This window comes from Thamnophis sirtalis, unplaced genomic scaffold, assembly GCF_051295495.1.
Source record: "Thamnophis sirtalis isolate CommonGarterSnake01/CBP01778 unplaced genomic scaffold, rThaSir2_p1.2 scaffold_3, whole genome shotgun sequence".
NCBI classification, from domain to species: domain Eukaryota; kingdom Metazoa; phylum Chordata; class Lepidosauria; order Squamata; family Natricidae; genus Thamnophis; species Thamnophis sirtalis.
The window spans coordinates 66,533,179-66,554,376 of record NW_028261383.1 but is presented as its reverse complement, the minus strand read 5'-3'; the positions used below and the strand labels follow the sequence as shown (position 1 = coordinate 66,554,376).

General features: G+C 40.8%; 1 protein-coding gene and 1 non-coding gene across 4 annotated transcripts; both read right to left on the bottom strand.

Annotated features, from left to right (window-relative positions):
• Positions 1–1,866: 1,866 nt before the first annotated feature.
• Positions 1,867–19,616, bottom strand: WNT5A (Wnt family member 5A). Of its 3 annotated transcripts, none has more exons than XM_014072530.2 (5): positions 18,882–19,616; positions 14,319–14,446; positions 13,020–13,285; positions 8,911–9,203; positions 1,867–4,967 (listed from the first exon to the last, which is right to left on the bottom strand). In XM_014072530.2, exons 1-5 carry the CDS (start codon positions 18,885–18,887, stop codon positions 4,509–4,511), a joined length of 1,152 nt encoding a protein of 383 aa, XP_013928005.2. In that variant the 5' UTR covers positions 18,888–19,616; the 3' UTR covers positions 1,867–4,508. The 3 variants fall into 3 exon arrangements, with proteins under 3 accessions (XP_013928005.2, XP_087565170.1, XP_087565169.1); XM_087709044.1 differs by lacking the exon at positions 18,882–19,616 and adding an exon at positions 16,594–16,707; XM_087709043.1 differs by lacking the exon at positions 18,882–19,616 and adding an exon at positions 14,585–14,951.
• LOC148047991 (U6 spliceosomal RNA) lies at positions 2,479–2,584 on the bottom strand. Its single transcript, XR_015696207.1, has one exon. It is a non-coding gene; the product is annotated as a U6 spliceosomal RNA (small nuclear RNA).
• Positions 19,617–21,198: the final 1,582 nt, after the last annotated feature.

Here is a 21,198-nt window from a genome sequence, read left to right as displayed (position 1 = left end):
TGCTGTTCTGCTCTTATTATTAGCTAGATTTCCTTTTGCCTTCTCTGCTGGAAGGATTTGCAGGACCATCTGTTCAAATCACCTGGGTGGGGAGGCTATATGGGAACAGCATGATTTGAGTGATCAACAAGTGGCAAGGAAAGTCAAGCTAGGCCAGAGAAGACAATCCTCCAGCTTTTCATTTTAAGGAAATCTGGATCATCACTGGCCACCAAACTTAACAGGCCTCTTGGAGTTGTCAGCAATCCATTTCTGCCCCAAGAGGTGGAAACCCTAAGAACTAGCATCTGAACTGACTTTTTCTTTGTCTTCTAGCCCTGGGCATGCAGTTTGAGCCAGGTGAGTAGCCGCTGCCCTTTTTAAAGTCACCCTGCTTCTGAACTTCATGGATTTGACTCCTCTGTCTGGGTCTGCAGGAAAAATCCAGGCTGACATGAGGCTATACAGCACAAAGGAAGGAACTGCTTGGCATTGTTGGTGAAGTGAGAACAGCATACAATTGTACAATATGAACACATTTTCTGGATTTTCTTTCTCAAAATCTTGGCAACTTTTAAGTCCTGTGGACTTCAACTCCCAGAATCCCCCAGCCAGCTGGGGAATTCTGGGAGTTGAAGTCCACAGGACCTAAAGTCACCAAGGTTGAGAAACACTGCTCCAAACCAAGGTCTGAACCATTTCCAATGTTTAAGGGATGCCTCTGGTTTTTGAGAATAATTTACAGGGTTGCACATACTTCAGAAAGTTAGGAGTGGTTCAAAACTGAACTGCTGTTAAAATTAATGAACATTTAAGCATTTTTATGAAAACCTGTACGGATTTTTCTCTTCTATAACTTTCAAAAGTACAAGTGGGTGAGAACTTTTTCAGGCTCCTTCCAACTAGTTTTGGGTGGAAGAAAAGGTTCTTAATTATATGCTTGAGTTCTATATACTTGTTTCTATCTTATAAGCCACAGTGTTAGCTTTTTGAAGAGGTCCTTCCATGAGGAGGTTAAATACCGCAAGCTGACAGCAAGGTTTTAATTGCATCAAGGCTATATCAACTTTTTTGACCCTACCCCCATCCTGTTAACAATGCTCCTAGTTAATAAAATAATGGAGCCCTAATGAATACCCTTGATTTTAAAGCGGAATGCATTATGATCCTTCCCCTTTTATATTTTAAAATATGGCTGTTATGGCAGTGTGGCCTTCCTATTAATAAAATGGCTAACAACAACACCTATCACAAATCAGAAACACACATTTAATTGAAACATGTATGCTTTCCATATGAGTAAGGGATATTAATGACAAAACACGTCACATTGCAAACACTATTTCTTTCAAGCTTCCAAGTGAAGCTACAATGCAAATATTAAATAATAAAAAAATAGTTAGGGATGACCTCTGCTACTTTTTGTCTTATCCCTGGCTTCAGTCATTCATGAATTATTTTCTAAGGATACCTGTAAGACCTATGTGGAATGAAAAAGTCTTCTCAGGGTTTTGTTCTGTTAGCTTTTTTGCGTAAAAGCAAAGGGCTTAGAGATATCTACTTAACTGCGTATAGATCTTTTGGAGAATATTAAAAATGAGAGTTCAGTATTATCAATATTTTGTAGAACTTAATTGCAGCTTCAAGCTTCCATTAAGAATCTCTATACTTATTGTTATACTGATAAAGAATCCATCTGAGAACATTGTCTGCTTTACAATAAAACTCTCAGCCTCACCCACCTCAGAGAGTTGTTGTAGGAAAAAAAGGAGGAGGGATGAGCATTAAAAGTAGGTTTGCTGGCTTGATTTATTTATAAAAATAGCACAGGCAGAATAAAGTATTTTTTTTAAAAAAAAAACCTCTCCTGAAAGAATTAAAATAATCTCCCCATATATAACCAACATTTTATTTTATAGTCTATCTTCCAATATGGCATAAGCCTTTAAAAAACCCAAGGAAATATACAAATCACACGAGACAAAATTATGTACATTAAATGTACAGAACGAAGAGAACATAGTAGATTTACATAGTATCTGAAGAATATAAAGTGAAATATTTTACATTAAATAGCATCTCTAATAGCTAGGATCATTTGACCTCTCTGCTCATAGGCAGAAGTCATGATAAAGGATAAGTGTTCAACATAATTTTAAAATGTGGTTTTTGTATAATAAAAACCAAAAGTGACGTATTCAAGGAACTAGTGCTTTATTTATTTATGAAAGTTATTGTCGCCATTGGTTTGCAAATACTAGGAACCATGGAAGTAAATATTTCCTTGCACAATAAATTAAGAGCAATCATCATTGTAAAAGCTGATAATCATGATGGCATTAATGAAAAAGCTCACAGCCCGTGAGAAATGAAACTTCTGGTATGTTAATGGAAGGTGGAAGTCTGGCATTAATTCAAATCTGCTTATATTTATTGGGGTGGGTGAATTTGGGTGAGGTCTTGGAAGCTGAAGAATGCATTAAATTAGTTTCAAGGGAAAAAAGATTCTCTCCTTACATGAAAACTAGCATGTTATCCCTATACAACGGGCCATACTAATTTTCTCTGTATTGTTCCAATTCTACTAAATATCTTGCCAAAACATGCTTCAATATCACATGTACTAAAATTGAAACAATACAGAGATTTACTATAGCTTCTGTGCCTGTATAATACGCTAGTTTACCACAAAATTTATTTATTTATAAAAAAAGAGGAGAAGGTATAATTTGTCTTAAGAAAACTTGTTTCCATTACTAGCAACAATGAACTTGCAATAAATCTGTTTCAGCTCATCCCAACTAAGTGTTGGGCCATTAAGGATAGCATAGTGTCGGACATTAGGTTGAGAACCAGGCTGAGCAAGGCTGTTATAAACCATACATTAAACTTTCTAGAATTTTGAGCTCAAGTGCACAACCAACAATTCAGATCATGCCAAATCTTTCACTCAACCAAGTTGAAAAATCCAATACTTTCTGAAAGGAAAAAGAGAAAGTTAAATTGTGATTGACTTGCCCTTCAACAATTTTCAAGCCCTAGAAAAAGGAGGCCAGCGTCCAACCCAAATAAAGCCCCTTAAGTGAATTGACAGTGTTTTTAAAAATGGGGGAGGATAATAATATGCTTAGTCTAAACAAAGAAACTGTCTGGTAATTTGAACAGACTTTATGTTCTTTTTTTTCTTAAAGAAATCATTGGTTTGTAGTTTGTACTGACAACATATATGTATGAGAAAAGGTTTGAGATACTAGACACCAACAGACCAGAGTTTTCCCATATACAAGTAACTGCTCGAATATAGTCTGAGCAGTTTGTGCATAGCCACAATATATTTTTAAAGCATTGTGTATTAAAACAAACAAAAGTAGCACAAGATGATGAAGAAGATATTGCTTGCCACACTGTCCATTTTTAAATTATCAAGCTGTTCTACAGGACAGCCAAGAGTTCTCAATTCCACAATGCTATCAGCCAACTTCCATTTCTGAAAAGAAATAAACTACTACCCATAGCGCTTTAAAAATAAAGAATCTTGTCTTTGTAATGCACAATAGATTCAGTTTCCAGCATTATTTAGCACACACACTTCAGGAAATCCCGAAGTTAATTCATTAATATTCTTTTAAACGAAGGCAGAAGGCTGTCTAAACATGCATGTGACGTGCTTATTTCACTGCAACTTGCAGTATTCCAAATATTGCTTTGATCTACAAAGAGTAGTTAAAGTAAGGTTTTTTTCCTCTTGATTTTGTTTGTAATTTTTAAGAAATGGCATTTGTTAATTCAAATATTTTATCTTCTGAAAAATGAATTATGTGAATGATGGTGAAAGAACTGCATGTTTCCTTCCTAGCATCTTTACACACCCAGTCCTCACTCAGTGCATGTTCATATGTAGGCCAGAATAAATGAACAAACTCAAATTGATTTAATGGATTTTTTGAAGTTACCTAGCAGCACAACAGTAATTTAGGGACCTTATGCTTTTACCCATCCATGCAAATAAATTTGAAGAATGTTGTGCTAAAATTTTACAGATCAACTAATCATTACCATTAGAACATTGTTGTTTTTATTATTTTTGGTCACTAAAGTTATGAACAAAAGCCTTGTTCAGATTTTTTTATATTACCAAGTCCAGTCATGCTCTGATCTAAAGCATGTGACACAAATACCTCATATCTACTGCATTTATACCATGTTTCTTGTAACTGTTTTCACATAGAATGGATATCCTTTTAAGCTATCCTATTTTCATTGCTATTGTTAAATCTTAATCCCAAATATGCAAATAAATATTCGGTCAATTCCCTACCCCCCCCCCACCCCACCCCATTATTGCAAAAAATATAAAACTATGCACAATCAGAGCTGGATGTAACAAGATTTCCCCATCATTTCTCTTTGCAAAAGATTTAACATATAAACAAGGAAAGCAACCCATTGGGCACTATAAATAAGAACTGAGATCATTTAGGGCAATTCCCCTGCTGGTGGACTGGAAGAGGTTCTCCTACCCAGCCCACTTATTTGCAGACAAATTGGTCCACAATCTCTGTGCATTTCTTGCATTTCACGTAGCAGCACCAATGGAACTTGCAATGGCAGCGTTCTGTCTGCACGGTCTTGAACTGGTCATAGCCCCGGCCACAGCACATAAGTTCACAGCCATCCATGCCTTCTGAAGTCTTATTGCAGAGTCGGCCCTGGGTGCCCAGAGACCCAGTGCTCTCGTTGCGCACGCAGTAATCAGGACTAGGGTCAATGTACACCAGGTCATAAATAGTCGGTGCATTGAAGCGGCTGTTCACCTGAACCAGTTTGCCACGGAGATTGAGCTTCATAGCGGCAGCACTGTCATATTTTTCCTTCAGAGCATCGCCCACCTTGCGAAAGTCAGCCAATTGCAGCCAACAGGTCTTCAAGCTGCATGATCCGGACACACCGTGACATTTGCAGGCTACGTCTGCCAAGTTATACACTGTCTGTAGGAATCAGAAGAAGAAAAGTGAGTCCTATTGTCGCAAAATATAAACAAGTGTAAAATAAACAAAACAACTGCTTTTCTATGCACTAGCCTTTGGGGAAAGAACTGCAAATGACAGCATCTCTTCACTTCCTCATCCTCCAGAATGCCTATCTGCTTTGAAATCTCCTGTTAGCCTGCAGCTAAGTCACAATTTTCATTATTTTATTTATTTAATTTCTGAAGCAGCTCATCTCAAACAAGTGATTCTGGGCAGCTTACAAATTCTAAAACTATAAAACAGTTAAAACAATTTAAACCAATAAAAGTTAAAACATCCAGAAAACACTCATTTGGAAAGCTGATTAAGATTTCATTTACCTTGTTTCATTGTGTTTTCCCCCCCCAAAAAAACTCCCCCAGACTTAACGGTGGGTTGTCACATCATACCCAATATAAAAAGAATCTTTTGACGGATTTGTCTGACAATATATTTTATCTGCTTCTTTATTTATAGGACCATTTATCATTTTTGTATAAAAATGGAGGAAAAGATACATAAAATATAGACGTCCAAGTTACTATGACCTGCACCTCCATATTTAGTAGAAAACCTTCACACCATTATCAGTTACAAAATTAAGAAAGTTACTTTAAGCAGCAATGTTGACAGTAAAATATTTTTAAAAAATGCTGAAATATAAAGACTGCCCTATCAGCACTGATAAAGAAATCTGATTAATTTGATATCTTACCAACATTCTATGACATGATACTGCCACCTCACAAATTTCATTAAAAATGAATCTACGAAAAGACAATTGTCCACAGCAATTGTATGCAGTTTGTGTTGTTCAGTTGCTAAGTTGTGTTTGATACTTTGCGACCTCATGGACCATAGTATGGCGGGCCCCTCCCCCCATTCTCCACTGTCTCCGAGCCTGCCCAAACTCATGTTCATTGCATTGATGACAGTATTTAACCATCTCATTCTCTGCTGTTCCCCTTTTCCTTTTAATCTTTCCCAACATTAATATCTTTTCCAATAAGTTCTTCTCACTGGTGGCCAAAGAATATATGCAGTAGTTCATTGCATTAGTTGAATGAATTTTCCCACATCTCTGGAGTTTTTTCTTCTTAGGCTTTTTGATTAGCATTAAAAATATGGAAATCATTCACTCACTCACAAATTTTACATGCAAACTGGAACTCTTTTTAATGTGTAAATGATCCCAGAAAGCAACAACACTGGGATAAATAATCATGGTCATCTCTTTATGTCATCTCCAACTTGTCTGCAAACAGTTCACCATATGCGGATGATCAGGATCAAAGAATATTCCATCCTATGCTACAAAATTATACTAAGCTAGCAAGATCAGAGAGTATGAAGAAGTGCTAGCAAAGTTGATGGACCCACTTACACCTGTAGGTATTAATGAGCTTAAGTCACCATCGAACACTTTGTTGTGTTTGTTCAAGGATATTATGTAAGATTAAAGATTGTTTTATGTTTCCTTGGCATGCTGGATGGGACAGGAAAAAAAGAATGCAACCTGATCACACTTTTCAAATCAATACCCATCTGTGGCTGCTGAATAGCCACAAATGTCTTAGAGTTAAACAAATTATACCAGTCTAAAATCTCATATGCTCATACCTGATCCAAGCATACACAGATCTCCAATTCCAGTCCAATAATATATCAGTTTTATCTCAGTCCTCCTACATAACTGCATGAAGCAGCTTTCTGGATATTTAGATTTTTTACAGTAGGTTAACCTAGATAAATAGCTTTCTCTCTTTCAACAATGGCTGTCCATTAAATCCTTAGAATTCCATCTTATTTTATCTGAACCACAAATAGTCGCTTAGATATCTAATATTGGCTGATTCCAAAAAAGTTGAGAAGAATGAGGCCTAGTATTGATGAGAGACTACCCAAAAATTCCAAGGCTGTTAGCCAGAAGAAGGCAGTGGCACACTTATTTCCATGTATATAGTCCAATAGGAGTTGAGCTTGATTTGAGGACATCTTTGCCTTTATTTTAATATTATTTGAAACTATTTCAAAAACCAGTACAATAGGCAAGAACTTGAAGAATGAAAGGATTATTCTGAGCAATTATGTTTCAGGTACATAGATTTTGTTTTTCTTCTCTTTTCTACTTCCTGATTTGCAACAACCAAACAATGCAGCAATAACAGAAAATGAGCAGGATCAGAGGCCACTTATCCATGGCTGATAAATGGGTCGTCATCCTCAAGAGAGCACAAGCCCAAGCTCACTCCTTGCATAAATACTAACTGGTGTCGCCTATCTGCATCACTGCCTCCTGGCTCACCAAGGTGACAAGGTATCCAGTCCCTCCCTTCCCTATTCAATTCGAAGTTTCTTGGTGCCCAGCAATCTGCAGCTTTGTGATGTCCACTCTCCCAATAACAAAAAGAAAGAGCGATAGAAAGAAGGAAACCAACTTTGGCAGGTAATATTTCAAGAAGGAAAACTGGAAAAAATTGAACCTATGAAAAGCCAGATTTCCAGCAAAAAAAAAACTTACAAGTGGTATATACAAGTTGGTTTTACCTACCACCTTTAGACTGAAGAGGGGGGATCCATGATACTTGACTAATCAGTTGACTGGTTCATTGATAGTAGAATTGCATCAGATTTTTCTTTTCAACCCCCCCCATTTTCATACTGGAAAGATGTTCTGCTCCTAGAGCACATTTTCCATTCCAGTTCAGCATCTCCCTCCCACACTAGTCTCTATGCACAGCCAAGTGACTCCATCCAAGAGAGAAAACCCCAGAACACCTCTGGGTGGGGGACAAGCCCACACCGCAATATCCTCTTTGTAAAGTCTTGGCAAGGAGACCTTGATAATTTACCCTGTATAAATAGACATGAGTCAGTGTTGACACAGTCCCAAAAATCCTGGGGTCTGACACATTAGGTAGATGCTGAATGCCATTTCCACCCAGCATTAAAGAGGAGGGAGTTCAAACCCTGCCAAATGGCAAGGCAGGAAGGCGGCTTAAAAGGGGTGGTAGCAGGGAACCACTCAAAGCCAACACAGGCAACTGTGAAAAGTCATTTTTCTTCTTTCTAGCAGCAAGTTGGCCTTCCCAAGGCTTTCAGATGCCTTCTTGTCACATTTAAATGTTATTAATTTTCAATTATCCTTCATCTTAATTCACCTTGAAACACAAGTGTAAAGTCTCTAGCCGATTTCTCCTGGCACCGTCAGTTGTAGGAAAAATAATGATTTTGGCTCCTTCCACTTCAGGGCAATAAAATTAAGTTTACACTCATTCGTTTAAAAGATTTTGAAGATTAAAAAAGCCATAAAAACCAACTTCCACCACAGAAAAGCCTGTTCTCTAATAATACCGAGAGGGTGGCACCTTTTTTTTTTCCACAGCCTTATAAGGAAGACTGAAAATAGTCCCACACAAGAACATTTCGCTCTAGTAAATATGCTTCTTCTTTCGTCCCTTCCAAAGAAAACTGGATGAGTAGGAAATATAATCTAATAAAACTCTATTCTGCAGAAAATTTACTGTGACTTGCACAATTTTACCAGGAGAATCTGAAAAAGTATAATTTCAGTCCCATGTATAGGAAAGAAATCAAGCATTAGCTGTTGCATTGCCATTCAGATTGCAAACTCTTGGTTGTTTTTTTAGTTAATTAAAATGGGCTATTTGTCTTTATCTAAATTGAGATATCCTGTCTAGTCTACCTCGAGCAGTAGTGATATTAATAAAGATTATAATAATCATTTCTGCACTTATTCATCAGGTCAAATACAAAAACAAGACTGCTTAAGGGGAAAAAACAATGTATGAATAGGAATTAATGAAAAGTCAGCTTTTCTGTAAATTATGCAGCAACACTAATGTTTACAATATCAGTTAAGAGCAAATAGATGAAAAGAATCCCCATTTGAGCTACTTACTCTTCTTCCTGCCTCATTGTTATGTATGTTCATCAAAATTCTCGCGCTCTCATAAGATCCTTTCTGATAAATCCGCTCTCGCTCACGGGCATCCACAAACTCCTTGGCAAAACGGTAGCCATAATCAAGGTTATCTCCACAGCCCCCCCACAGCCAGTCCCGAGGTAGATCTTTTGGCCGGGCAGCCCTGCTGCAGCCACAGGAAGAGAGCTCTCCCTCTCGGCAGGCCCGGCTCATGGCATTCACCACGCCAGCAGCACTGACAGCATAGGTAAAAGCAGTTTCCCGGCTGCCTATAAAAGAAGAAAGGAGAAAGAGAAGCTGCTCAGCATTGGAGACCGGGGTGCATGTATTTATTTGTCAAAGAAGATATATTACTTTTACAATGGAAGAACTTTCCCCAACGGATTAATGTACTTTTGAAAAATAGGATATATCAAGTGAATGTTAAGTATAATATTTGACCAAACTTGTTGATATTGGATGAAGTTCCTATTTTTTTTTTAAAAAAAAAAAAAACTTTGGGAAAATCCTTTTGACTTGCTCCAAAATTTATCCTTTTGAGGTATCTGATAAATTAACAACAATTTTATACTGGAAAAGAAGGTTCTGATCTAATGACGAGGTTCACAAACCGATCAAGAAATGGTTGAGATGTTTTCTAGAAATGTACTCTATACAAATTGTCCTGTGTGAAAAATGTAAAAAGTTTAAGGGATGCTTTCAAGGCAAGTAAGAGATTTATGCTACCAAAATGAGCTAGGTATTTGAATAGCCTGAAGGAAAATTCATTAGTTAATAGGTTACTCAAATCCATAGAGACTTAATAAAACTGGCAAGTCCCATGCTGATTTCTTCCAAGTTTAGACATATTGGGCAACTGTCTATAACTTTTTAAAATTATAACTAAGGGGACTGTCACAAAAGATAAAACACGGCCTTACAAAATGATTTGAATGTCAATCCTTTACAGTGCTGTGTCCTAAATTCTAAAATCCTCTCATTCCAGGTTTTTCCAAATAAAGATTATTTAGTTTAAAAATATATAGATACATTTTTAAAAGCCAAAGGATTATATTTAAAACAAAAGTTTTAAAATTATATTATCTCAAATAAGTTTGCTGTCAGTTTTGCGCCAGTCAGGAATTTATTCCAAATTAATTTTTTGTAGTATGCTAAAATCTGATTTATTTTAATATACCTATATGAATGAACGGAGAAGCCCTATGACTTTTACACTAGTATGGTTCAGATTAAGTTCATAAACACTTTACTTCCTTTTGCATACATATGGCGATTATATATATTTTAGTAGCATTTAGGTTTTATGTTTTCCCCCAAAAGTGTATTTTAAGAGAAAATTTTCGACTGTGGCATGGAAAAAAAAAGTCAGAGATGGTATACTTTAAGAAAAACAACAGATGGAATAAATTTATTTGTGGTATGTTTAAGACAAATATCATCAACTTTGACAATATTAGAAATCTCTCTGCCAGCAACAGAGTGTTGGTTTGTTTGGAAGTTCTCTATCCTGTGCTAAGCATAAACACAATACCTTTTACATCAGAAAAAGATGACATGTTAATCTTTGTCCATTTCAAACAAGAAAAATCCTTTCCTCCATATACGTAATTTTGAAAGAAAGTCTTCAGACCAAGTAAGAGCATTTGCTTACATGGCTCAAAAGTTAGTTTAAAATGTAATCTTACTCAGAGTTTAGCTTTTTAAATACCACTGATTTAGTGGTTTCCATGATTTAAGTGAATACCAAATACAGGACTTTTTTTAATCATATACTTTTATTCAAGTATATGGTAGGGTAATAAGCTATATTGATTTCGAAGAACATTCTCAGCTCCCGACAAAAAGACCGCTTTTTTAACTTTTGGAGATCAAGTCATAGACAAAATTTTCAGAAAATGTTTGGTTTGCTTTTAATCTAGTATTTTATCTAGCCAGGGCGAAACTACCCAAATATTACACAACTAACTTTCCAGGATTGTTCAGAAAACGAAAAAATACTTGTGCCAGCAGTAATGTATGCTGATTCATATCTCATTGCACTTAATGCCAAAGCTTGTGCTATTTCACAAATAAAAATCATAATGTAAGAGATATTCTACCCTGAGAGCCAACTCTTAAAGCGACACCACCAATATACTTCATCGATATCTGATTTGTTAATTTCAGCAATGAATATATAAATCAAATCATTAGACTTTTACTCTTTACTTAAACTTAGATAAAGAAATATTTTAATACACTACAAAAAATCTTCGAAGTATTCTTTCAAGTCAAATCAGCTAAGAAATTCTGAGAAACACAAAGAAAGAGAGCCAATAGGCTCTATCTTTTGTAACAAGTACACTCATTGTAGCTGGATTTATAGTACGGTAGAACAGTATTTAAGCAAGAAACAGGTGTCTGGATAAAGAGAAACAACAACCTATCTTATAATTCACTTGAAGTAGGCTGAAGTATGAAATGACAATTTCTCACTGCCTTGAAGACATTTCTCACACTACTTGTTCTCACTAATGTTTTCATGATCTGAAAAGTTGGATGCACACATCCTGACTTGTAATTAACCTAAACAGGCTATTGCCATTTTAAATCAAATGAAATAAATGCAGATATATTATGAGCAGGAATCAAAGGCCTGAAACTAAAATGGGAAGTAGTTCTAGCACTGATGGTTGCAAAATTTGTATAAAGAGGTTGTGTTAGCTCAGATATTATAAAACCAATCTTCAAGTGCTAGACACATATATCTATTCTAATATCTGAAATAAATTTCAGGCTTTTAGCACACCTTATCTATGGAATACATACCATAGTAGTCCAAGCAGAATACTAACAATTAACTATTTTATTCTAAGCCTCCCTCAACAGCAATTATAATGCAAAGCTGCAGGAGAATATTTAAGTCTTCAAAAGGCAAGTGTTTCCACTTACTTCATTAAAAAGGGCATGGAAAAGGTTTGAGATTTTGTAAAGGTTATTTTACATAAAATTAACTTTTAGAGTAAATGTGACTTAACAGCATCCCTTCAAGCAAAGCAGAAGCCTACTCAATTCTTAAATGAAGTTATTTTTAATCTAATTTTAAAGTCATTCCAATCCTTTCCTATCCTGTTTCAAAAAGAGGAATGTAAAATTAGATTTAGATCTCAGTATTCTGAAATGATATTATACACAAGCTGTGAGTTAAATGGGGGAAAGGGCTAGACCGGAGGTACAGGCTTAGATATTCAGATGTCATTACTGCAAGCGGATAAGGGGAGAAAACCACAATCCACCAGTCAACCAACAGCAACTTATTATGATGATGTGAACTGAGCCCATCAAACTCAATGGGGATATCAGAGGTAAGACCTCTGTAAAGCATAAAATGGAATTCTGCTGATAAGTTTGTCAGCAAAATATATATCAAAATGAAATTGACAAAAGATATACTCCTACTAAAGAGATATTTTATGAAGATAGCAATTGCTTAAGTATATGTATCATCTATGTATCTATGGGTGCATATACACACAGACACACATTTGGCCTTATTCAAAGTATTCTGACTGCAAACACCAACGTAATTCACATCATAGCTTAAATTTCTTTAATGAAAATTAGCTTATTTTCAGAAAACTATAATCCTGAACTTGCTTTTCCTGAGTTCCTTTAAATGTAATGGATTTCAATATTAGTATATATACAAGCTTGCATTGAGAAATTATGTATTAAAATAATAATCCAGTAGACTTGATATGATATGAAAAATTAAGGTGATTAATCTAAAGACAAATCTCAAACGTTACATGGTTTTGATTTGAAAATGATCCTAGGCCAGCCAAATGCTACCTGCTTCTAATCTCCTGACCTAAAAACAGGTTTATTTTAGGGATGGGATGAGAAATTTAGCATTATTCTTCTTTTCTATATAACCGTCAGTCTCACAATGGCTGCTTGCTTGCCAAAAGGATTATGTTTTTTTGCCAAAGGCATTTTAATGTTTCCATTCTTGATAATTTTCAGTGGCACATAAAGAACCTGGCAAAGTTTCCTAGCACATAACATACAGAAATACTTCATGTAGATTCTAAAGCACTTCCTACCTATCTGCATGACTCTGCCAAAGACAGAGTTATTATCCACAGTACTACAATTCCATCTTCTGTGGCGGAACTGATACTGGCATTCTTTGATCCCTGTCTTTGCACCTTCTCCAATATATTGCATGTGATCCTGGTACAAATGGCAGAGTTTCTTTTGTCCTTGAGACAGCCCTGCCAATTGGCTACAGAGAGGTTGGGCTCCAATTATATACACCTCTGGCATCTGGACAGGGTTCATAGGATTCATGTGGTTCATACCTAGAGACCTGTAAAAGGAGAAGAGTTATATTAATAAGAGGCAGTTCAAATACAGAAACTGAACATGCAGGCCCCAGTTTTATAGCAGGTTTACTTGGAAGTAAGATTCAGTGATATTCTAGGCATAGGGGCCAAAGTCGATAGAAAGACTTGTTGAATATTTGAAATACTAAAGTAAAACCATATGCACGAAGTTAGGAAGACAAAAATCAAGTTATGCATTTATCTAAATACATATTCCCCCTTACCTGTAAAATATTGCGCTCTCCCTACATTTTTGAGAACCTATTAAACACACACACAGACATACTCTGAAGGTATTTAAATCCAAACCTACTGTACCATATACTTTTTAAAACATCCTGTAATATCAGTGTATTACTACCTAAAACATATTGAATAGCAATAAAATTAACAAGCAACACAAAATATCTATTTTGTATGTAAACTAGTGAACTATATGAACATATATCTGAATTACACAATTTCTAGGGGCATCATGAAATAAATGCCTTAATTTAACATCCACAACTTCAACCAAATATTTTTCTAAGTCAACTGTGTGTTTTAATGATAAATGTCTGTTAATCAGACAGCAGAACTGTTTCCAGAAATTAAATTCCATAAAGATCAACAGGGCTTACCCTTATATGTCTACAGAATCTTGTATTCTTTTGGGGAGAAAAAAATAACATAAAGTTACTAAACCCATTATTTTAAAGTAGTTCCCATGATTCACTTTTGTGTATGTGTGCTTATGTTGCAAGCTGAATACTCTCATTTCAACTTCACATTTTATTTTGTTTCTACTAACAGTTGATTCCATAGAGAATTCAAATTATTACATATATGTGGCAGAGTTCACTGAAGGAACAGAATGAGAAAAAAAATTGTTAGGGATTCATAAATCAAGTAATTACATTTTCCAGGAACTATCTGGGCCTTCCTTCTTCATATTATCTGGAAACTGAAGACAGACATACCTATATATTGTGTGTATGGATGATTAGAAAGTGATAAAAATAGAATTAAAAAGCTTACCACCAAGAGCTGCCTTCTATCATGATTTGGAGAAGCGAAGAGAAGATGGTCAGACCCAACAAAAGGTAGTTGGAAGTCATTGCCCCTGTCCACAAAGCTCCACTTTGCATTATTGCTCCCATGGACTTCTGTAGGGGAGGAAAGAGGAAAGAGACTGATTTGACTGTTATTGCGTGGCTCAGATCATTTCAAAAGTGAACAAAGTCCATGGGGGGGGGGGGTTCTCTGCAAAGCAGCAGCAGCCCTTCTCCCCAATGAGTTCTTACAGGGTAATGGCCAAGCCACTGCTTGCTGCTGCTCCAAGTGCATTCATCCGCCCAAGTGCCCCACTGTTGGATCTCAGTGTTTGACTAACTCTCAAAGCAGCCCAGATACTGAAGGAAAGCTGAGCGGTACCCAGCCCACGGTCCTCCCTCTCTTCCTCCTCCTCCTTCTCCTCCCAGACTCCAGTAGACTAGACCTTGGCTTTGGGGCACAACCCAGCCCTGCCATGAGCTGGAGGCTGCTGGGTTCCACAGCCGGACATCCTGTCAGGAGAAGCAGGTGGGCTGAGACAGGGAAGAGATTAAACAGTCAACAAATAGCCACACCAGCACTACACAATCCTTCAAAGAACCCCAGAAGGAGGGAGGGGGGACAAAGCAAATGCTGTCAGAGTAAGCAAAGGCCTTACTTTGAGGAAGAATCCTCAAGTGAATTCTGGAGTGATGGGGTAGAAGGAGTTGGGCTCAAGGGCTGTGACTAGCCTTCTCAATGGAAGGAGAGGAGCTCTCCTCATTTCTGCATCACTGGCGGGAACGGAAGACAATGTAAATCTCCGACGGCGTAACCGAAAGCAATTAGCATCCCTTTCCCCACTTGCAGAAATGTCACGAACGCTTCTATCCAGATTTTCGTGATTCACGGCCAGAAGTGACTCCCTCTCGTTTTTCTGGCACGCTTTAAATCATTTACACCGTAGCAATTCCTGTGACACCGGATTTGAGAACCGGGCAGCTTCAGAGCCGCTCCCCCGATGAAGCAGAAAACTCCCGGAACCACCTCAGACCGCGCCCGTGGAGGGCTGGTGTGCCTTTCACGCGCAACCTCGGGCTTCCGCGCGCGCAAACGCCGCGAATTCGTCGGAGGGCGCCGAGCGAGCAACTTTCGCTCGCTCGCTCGCCGCTTAGGTATGACTGGGTTGGGAAGGCTCCTTCCGCGAGTAGTCTAGGAGGGGGGGGGTCCGAAGGGTTTCAGGCATACCAGTTGGTTTAAAAACGGAAAAAATAGCCCTTCGACGGGCATTTCCATTTGCAAGTTTTAAAAAAAGAGCAGCACAATCCAGGGTTGCTTCTCTGCACTCCCGGGCTAACGGACATTGATGTTTCCAACCTGGTCGGTAGGGTTGCAATATTATTGTCCTGAACAGAACACAATTCCATTCACCAATCTTAACCGCGTCTACTCGGAAGCCCATTCTGCAGATTTCCAATGGGATTACCCCCCCCCAAAAAAAAACCCGGTCTGCCTTTATCTACCACCCAAGAGATTTGGAGGGGGGGGGTGTAATACACTCTGAAGGTAGAGTGGTCCGCCAAGGAAGAAGGCGGGAACGCGTTTGGCACGTCTCCGACTGCAAATCTCCTTCAAGGTTTGACTTGCAAAAAGCTCTTGGGGAACTTTTGGTTTATTCCCCTGGGAAGGAATCCCCCACCCGCTCGTATTGCTCGGCGGGCTCTTCCACACAGGGATTCTCCTCGGCCTCGTGCTGGGTAAAAAGGAAAATGGCTTTCCAGACGAGCGGGCCAGAACGGCTGCTTCAAGAAGCGGGGAGATGGAGCTGGCCCGCGAGTCACATTTTAACACGCTTGAACTCTCGCCGACGGGAGACTTGGCACCGGGAATTCTCCCGGAGGACTTATTCTGGCCCATTCCGATCCCCTTCCAGTTTGCCCTAGCGCCGCTTTGTTTTGCTTCAATCCCACGGAAAACAAGGCGCGCCCCGCTAAGCGGTCTCCCTAAACGCAGCGTGACAGAAGGCTGTTAGAATTTCGGGGGAAACAACCGGAGAGGCTAATGACGGACGCCTGATTAAATTTCTCCATCAGACTGAAGCGCCCCATAAAGCCGTCCACGCTCCAGCAAAAGAGGGGGAAAGAGGCCGGGGAGACCGCGAAAGCTATTGCAGAGCCTCCCCTCGTCGAAGGCGAACAGCGTGCGGACACACCCGAAGATGGAAAGGAAGGAAGGCTCCGTTAGCCATTGCCCATCGGGGCGATTTAATCGCTTCTCCTACCTCCGACCTAAAGCTTCCCGTGTGGCCTTGGGCCCGTTCCCTTCGTCTCGTGTGACCTTTCGCTGTGGTGCATCCATGCAGCTCGCAGCTCAGGATTTCAGGCCGCAGTTTCGCCTTGCCGCTCGAGAGCTGCTGGGCTTTGCAAGGTGCAATTTGGTGGTGCTAATCCAAGAACAAACCAGTGGCGATAAAGTTGAATCTGAGGGTCACAGCGGTCAGGATCTAGGGCGGGACATTTCCCGAGGCTTATTATTAAAACGCGGAATGGGGTGGGTCAAAGAAGGGCTTTTTGGGAAAGGGGGTAAAGTGCCAATGTTGAAAATCCCAGACGGTCCGATGGAGCTGCTTTTTCTGATGCAAACTTTCGATTGTACTATTTTGCTGACACCGGGGGGGGGGGAACCTTGTTACGACATCCTACGTCCTTCACTGAATGCTCGCAATATGATTCATGCAAACTCCGCTAGCAGAATCCGCTTGCTTTACTGCATTTTATATAGAAAACCCCTTTTTTGCTGGAAAATAAGCATAAGGGACGAAGGAGTTCCACAGGTCGAAGAGACGAGAGCTTTAAATACCTTAGGCACGGAAGTCAGTCGCCTGGCTAAAGCTCCGTCGAGTTGCTCTAAGGAGGCATTTTCCTCCTTCCCCGATAGAGGGCGATCGCAACCGCGAAACGTAAGGTCCAGACGAAAGGCGGCTGATCTGGAGTTGTCGCCTTCCTCTCTCGGCTTTTGGGGACATTCATTACTTTTGAGTTTATTCAGGGCGCCCTAGCAGAGCAGGAAGGACCTCAGAGCAGAAGGGACCCTCCCCCCAACCCGGGCGAGGCACCCAAGAAAATTGCCCCGCGCTCAAGCAGATCCTTCCACTCATTTCGGGACGGAACCGTTTTCTGTATCTGCAGAAGGGACCGATATCTTGGAGTCGAACGTCTTTGGGGCACTGACGAAGATGAACCTTTTTAAACATTTTCTCCTCTCTGCAATGGAGCGTGCCAGTCTCCGAGCTTCTCCTCTTGCGACCTTGTCTCGTTTTTTTGTTGTTGTTTTTTAATGCAAGGGATCTGTTAAGTCTGTTAGTGCATCTAGTTTTATGGCCGCTGCTTTAAGGCTCAGTCTGGGCTACTGGGGGTAAAGCTTACAGACTGGGTTGCAAAATGCAGCGAGAATTGCTGCGAGGGGCCGGCTCGGATTTTGAGGGCCGATACTAGACAACCCACCAATTGTCCCATAGGTTTGATGGGGATATATTTAAAAAAAGGCGAAGCGACCCAAAGTTTGATTGCAGTAGCTTCCAGGTTTTCAACAAAGGGAGCAAGTGAAGCGCTGCAAAGCAGACGGTGGGCTAAAGCGACTGTTTCGGCTAACCCAAACGCAAGAAAATCGCCGGACTTTCTCTCGGTTTATGCAATTTGCCTACCCCACCCGCCGGGAGAAAAGGCTGAACTTTTCCTTGCTGAAGCTGAACTTTCACTGACCCCACGACTGTAACTAATTTAGCATACAATTGACAATTAAAAACAAACATTACTTTTTGAACACGGAACATTTGGAGCATCAAAGGGCCTGGGGGAGCGGGTGGAGACAAAACCCTTCCATCCTCCCTCGCGAGTAAAAGCGGGACCCTTTACAGATGCAAAGTGACAACATGCAGAACCCGAGAACAAAAACTGAGGGATCGAGATGGAGTAGGAGGAGAAAGTCGTCCAGGGATTTATTTATTTTTTACCCACTGGCCACCAGCCAAAACCCCTTAAAGGTACAGGCCTTTCCAAGGCTGCCATTAAGTCCCGTTTCTTCAATCCCCACGGATTATAAAGTGTGACATAAATTGTCCTTTTAAAATCCACTAGACAGGAAAAGCATGTGGATTTAGGGAGGAATTAAAACAGCTTTCCAAGGAAATCGACCACTCACTCCAAAAGCAGAAATCCTTTGGAAACAACAGGTTTCTGAGAAAACTAAAAGTTTTGATTGAGGCGCGCGTGTCCTAACGCATAATGCATTTAATATTATGAGAGCAATAGAGAAAAATATGCTTTACCCTTTCTCATCAGCTCCACCATAAACCTAATATTTTTGGGGAGGGGGAATCAAGTAGCTCTGGTTAAGCTCTTCTTTCCCAAGAAGGGAAAAAAGTTATGTTTTCGTCTCAGATTTTCCTGACCATCCCTAAAACCGGGATGGTTGGGAAGAAACCATCATTATAACCATACCCCTCCCCGTGTCTCGAGCAAACGGGCTCCAAGCAGAACCCCCCCCCTCTCATTTTCAAAAGCTACTTACCTCCATTGTGGGGAGGAGGGGGAGGGAGGAAGAGACGACGACCGAGGGGACCAGAAGAGAACCAGGAAACTGTCTAGTTTAGCAGCCAAGTAATCCAATCGAGGAAGCCCAAAACTCAACTTCTCGTAATTTTCTCCGGCGACAAATGACAGGGTTGTTCTGGTCGGAGGGGGCAGGGGGGGAGACCCGCTCCAGCGCTGGAGCGAACAAGCCTCCTTCGCAAGGTCCATCCGCGATCGAACCGGGACAATCGCAGCGTGTTAAGCTTCAGATCAGTCCAGCCAGGTAGCGCTGCCACGGCGCCTCCGCCTCCCGCGCGAGGCTCGACGCCTCCCGAACACGCCTTGCAGACTTCCTTCCCCTGCCGTCTACCTACCCGCTGCCACGGGTGCCCGGCACCGGCAAGCTTTGCCCCAGCGGAGCCCCTCCATTGCGAGAGAGCGAGCGAGAGACGGGCAAGGGGCGAACAACTCCTCCGGCATCAAAGCGCAGGACGGTGGCGGCGGCGGAGGCTACGGCAGCTGCTCCAATCCATGTCCCGCGGTGGCGCAAAGAAAGAAAAAAGTGCCGTTCTCCCTTGCCCTTCCCCTCACAGTCCCGGCTTCATTCTGTGCCGCGCGGGCACAAGGTAGCAGCTCCTTTTCTCTTTTTCCTCTCCGCACTAGTTGCTGCGCGGCCGACGCGGGCGCGCTTCTGCTCCCCTCGCCTGGCGCGAAGTGCGAGAAAAGTTGCAGAGGCGACGGAGTCTGCAGGGAAAGAACCGGGAGGGGAGGAGGGAAGAAGAGGAGGAGGAGGCGAAGGAAGAGCTCGCGGAGACGCGCCTGCGCCGTGTGCTCAACCTATTGCAACCCAGAGCGAGCTTTTAAGCTGCACCTCAGGCGGCAGCCTCTGGACTCAGCGCCCGAGCTGCTGGCTGGCTGGGTGGGATAACGCGGCAGCGCCAATGCCAGCCAGCCAGCCAGCCAGCGGAGAGGGCGGCATTCTTGGAATTTACACCCGCGTGAAAGGACGACGTTAATCTGGAATTGCTCATCGCCCCGACATCTGTTCATTGTTTTCCACGCCCGTAGAGGGGGTGGGGGTGGAGTCGGATTTGTACTTAGTTAGACTAAACTTGGGGAGGCTCGAGTTCGAATCTTTCGCTCGGCCTTGATGTTCACTTTAGTGCTCTCGACCAAGTCTGTCCTACACAAACTATTGTTGGGAGAGGAAAGTGTCTTGACCTTCTTAAAAGAAAATAATAGGAATGAAACTCCACACACACACACACACACACACACACACACCCGCTGGCCAATCTTCAGGTGCTGCACTTTTACTTTCTGTTGTCCTGTCCTGAATAGAGATGACCACGGTTCGCTTACTTTCAGCACAAATTCATTTTAGAGCCAGAAATCACACTATTCAATTTTTAATTCCTCACTTTAAAAAAAAAAATTCGACAACATCGTTTGATTTAGAACCCGCCTAACTACGTAAATTAGCAATAGATATAACTTCTGTTGTGTTGTGCAAGTTTTTCTCAGAGGGAACCTTCGTTTTTTAAATTCCAGCTTGCAACGTGGCTGTCGGGTTTTGATTTTGGTGAAAGGCAGAAATATGGCTTTCTCTAAAACGGAGATTTGCACGAGATACCAATCTTAGGTCAGGGTAGACCAGCTGTGCAGACTAGTCTATTCCTGTGCATGTTTACTCAGGCTGGCAATGGCTCAATAGGCTTTATTCCCAAATAAAGGAGTGTGCATATGATTTCAACCCTACAGGCAAAATTGGAGTGAGTGTATGGGCTCGGGTCCATGGTTTCATTAATGCCAAAATTCAGCGCTGCAACTCACGGAATTAATAAAACAAGCCTCTGCGCATGACCAGAGTGGCTTTATCTCGATATATAACGACGCCCGCGATCAACACAGAGGCATGACGTTTGCAGTTTAAGTTTAGAGCTTAATCCTGTTCTGCGCACGATCAAATGGACGGGGCTGACCGGGACCTTCACGTGGCTCTCTCCTATCTAATAATACTGTAGTTGGGATACTGAGCTGACGAACGGCTCCAAACAGCCAGCCTGCAAACATTTAAACGTGTGCAAATGAACACTCGCTCCCTCTCATGAGCGGGCAAAAGAAGTGACAAGCTATACCGTATTTCTACAAGGGGGAAATATCTCTGGACAACTCGCAAAGAAAACGCAACCCAAAGGAAAGCAAACTTTTCAATAACTCATTCCCCGTATTTAGTCCCCCTTACAGTTTCCTGGGGAATCAGTCAGCGAGATTCCATTAGGTAGCCCGCCCCATTAATAGACCATCAATGTGTC

Coding starts and splice junctions, on each gene's coding strand:
- WNT5A (XM_014072530.2), bottom strand. Junction 13,286..14,318: donor ATAGAAGGCAGCTCTTGGTG/GTAAGCTTTTTA, acceptor CTCCTTTTACAG/GTCTCTAGGTATGAACCACA. Junction 9,204..13,019: donor TGGCAGAGTCATGCAGATAG/GTAGGAAGTGCT, acceptor CTTCTTTTATAG/GCAGCCGGGAAACTGCTTTT.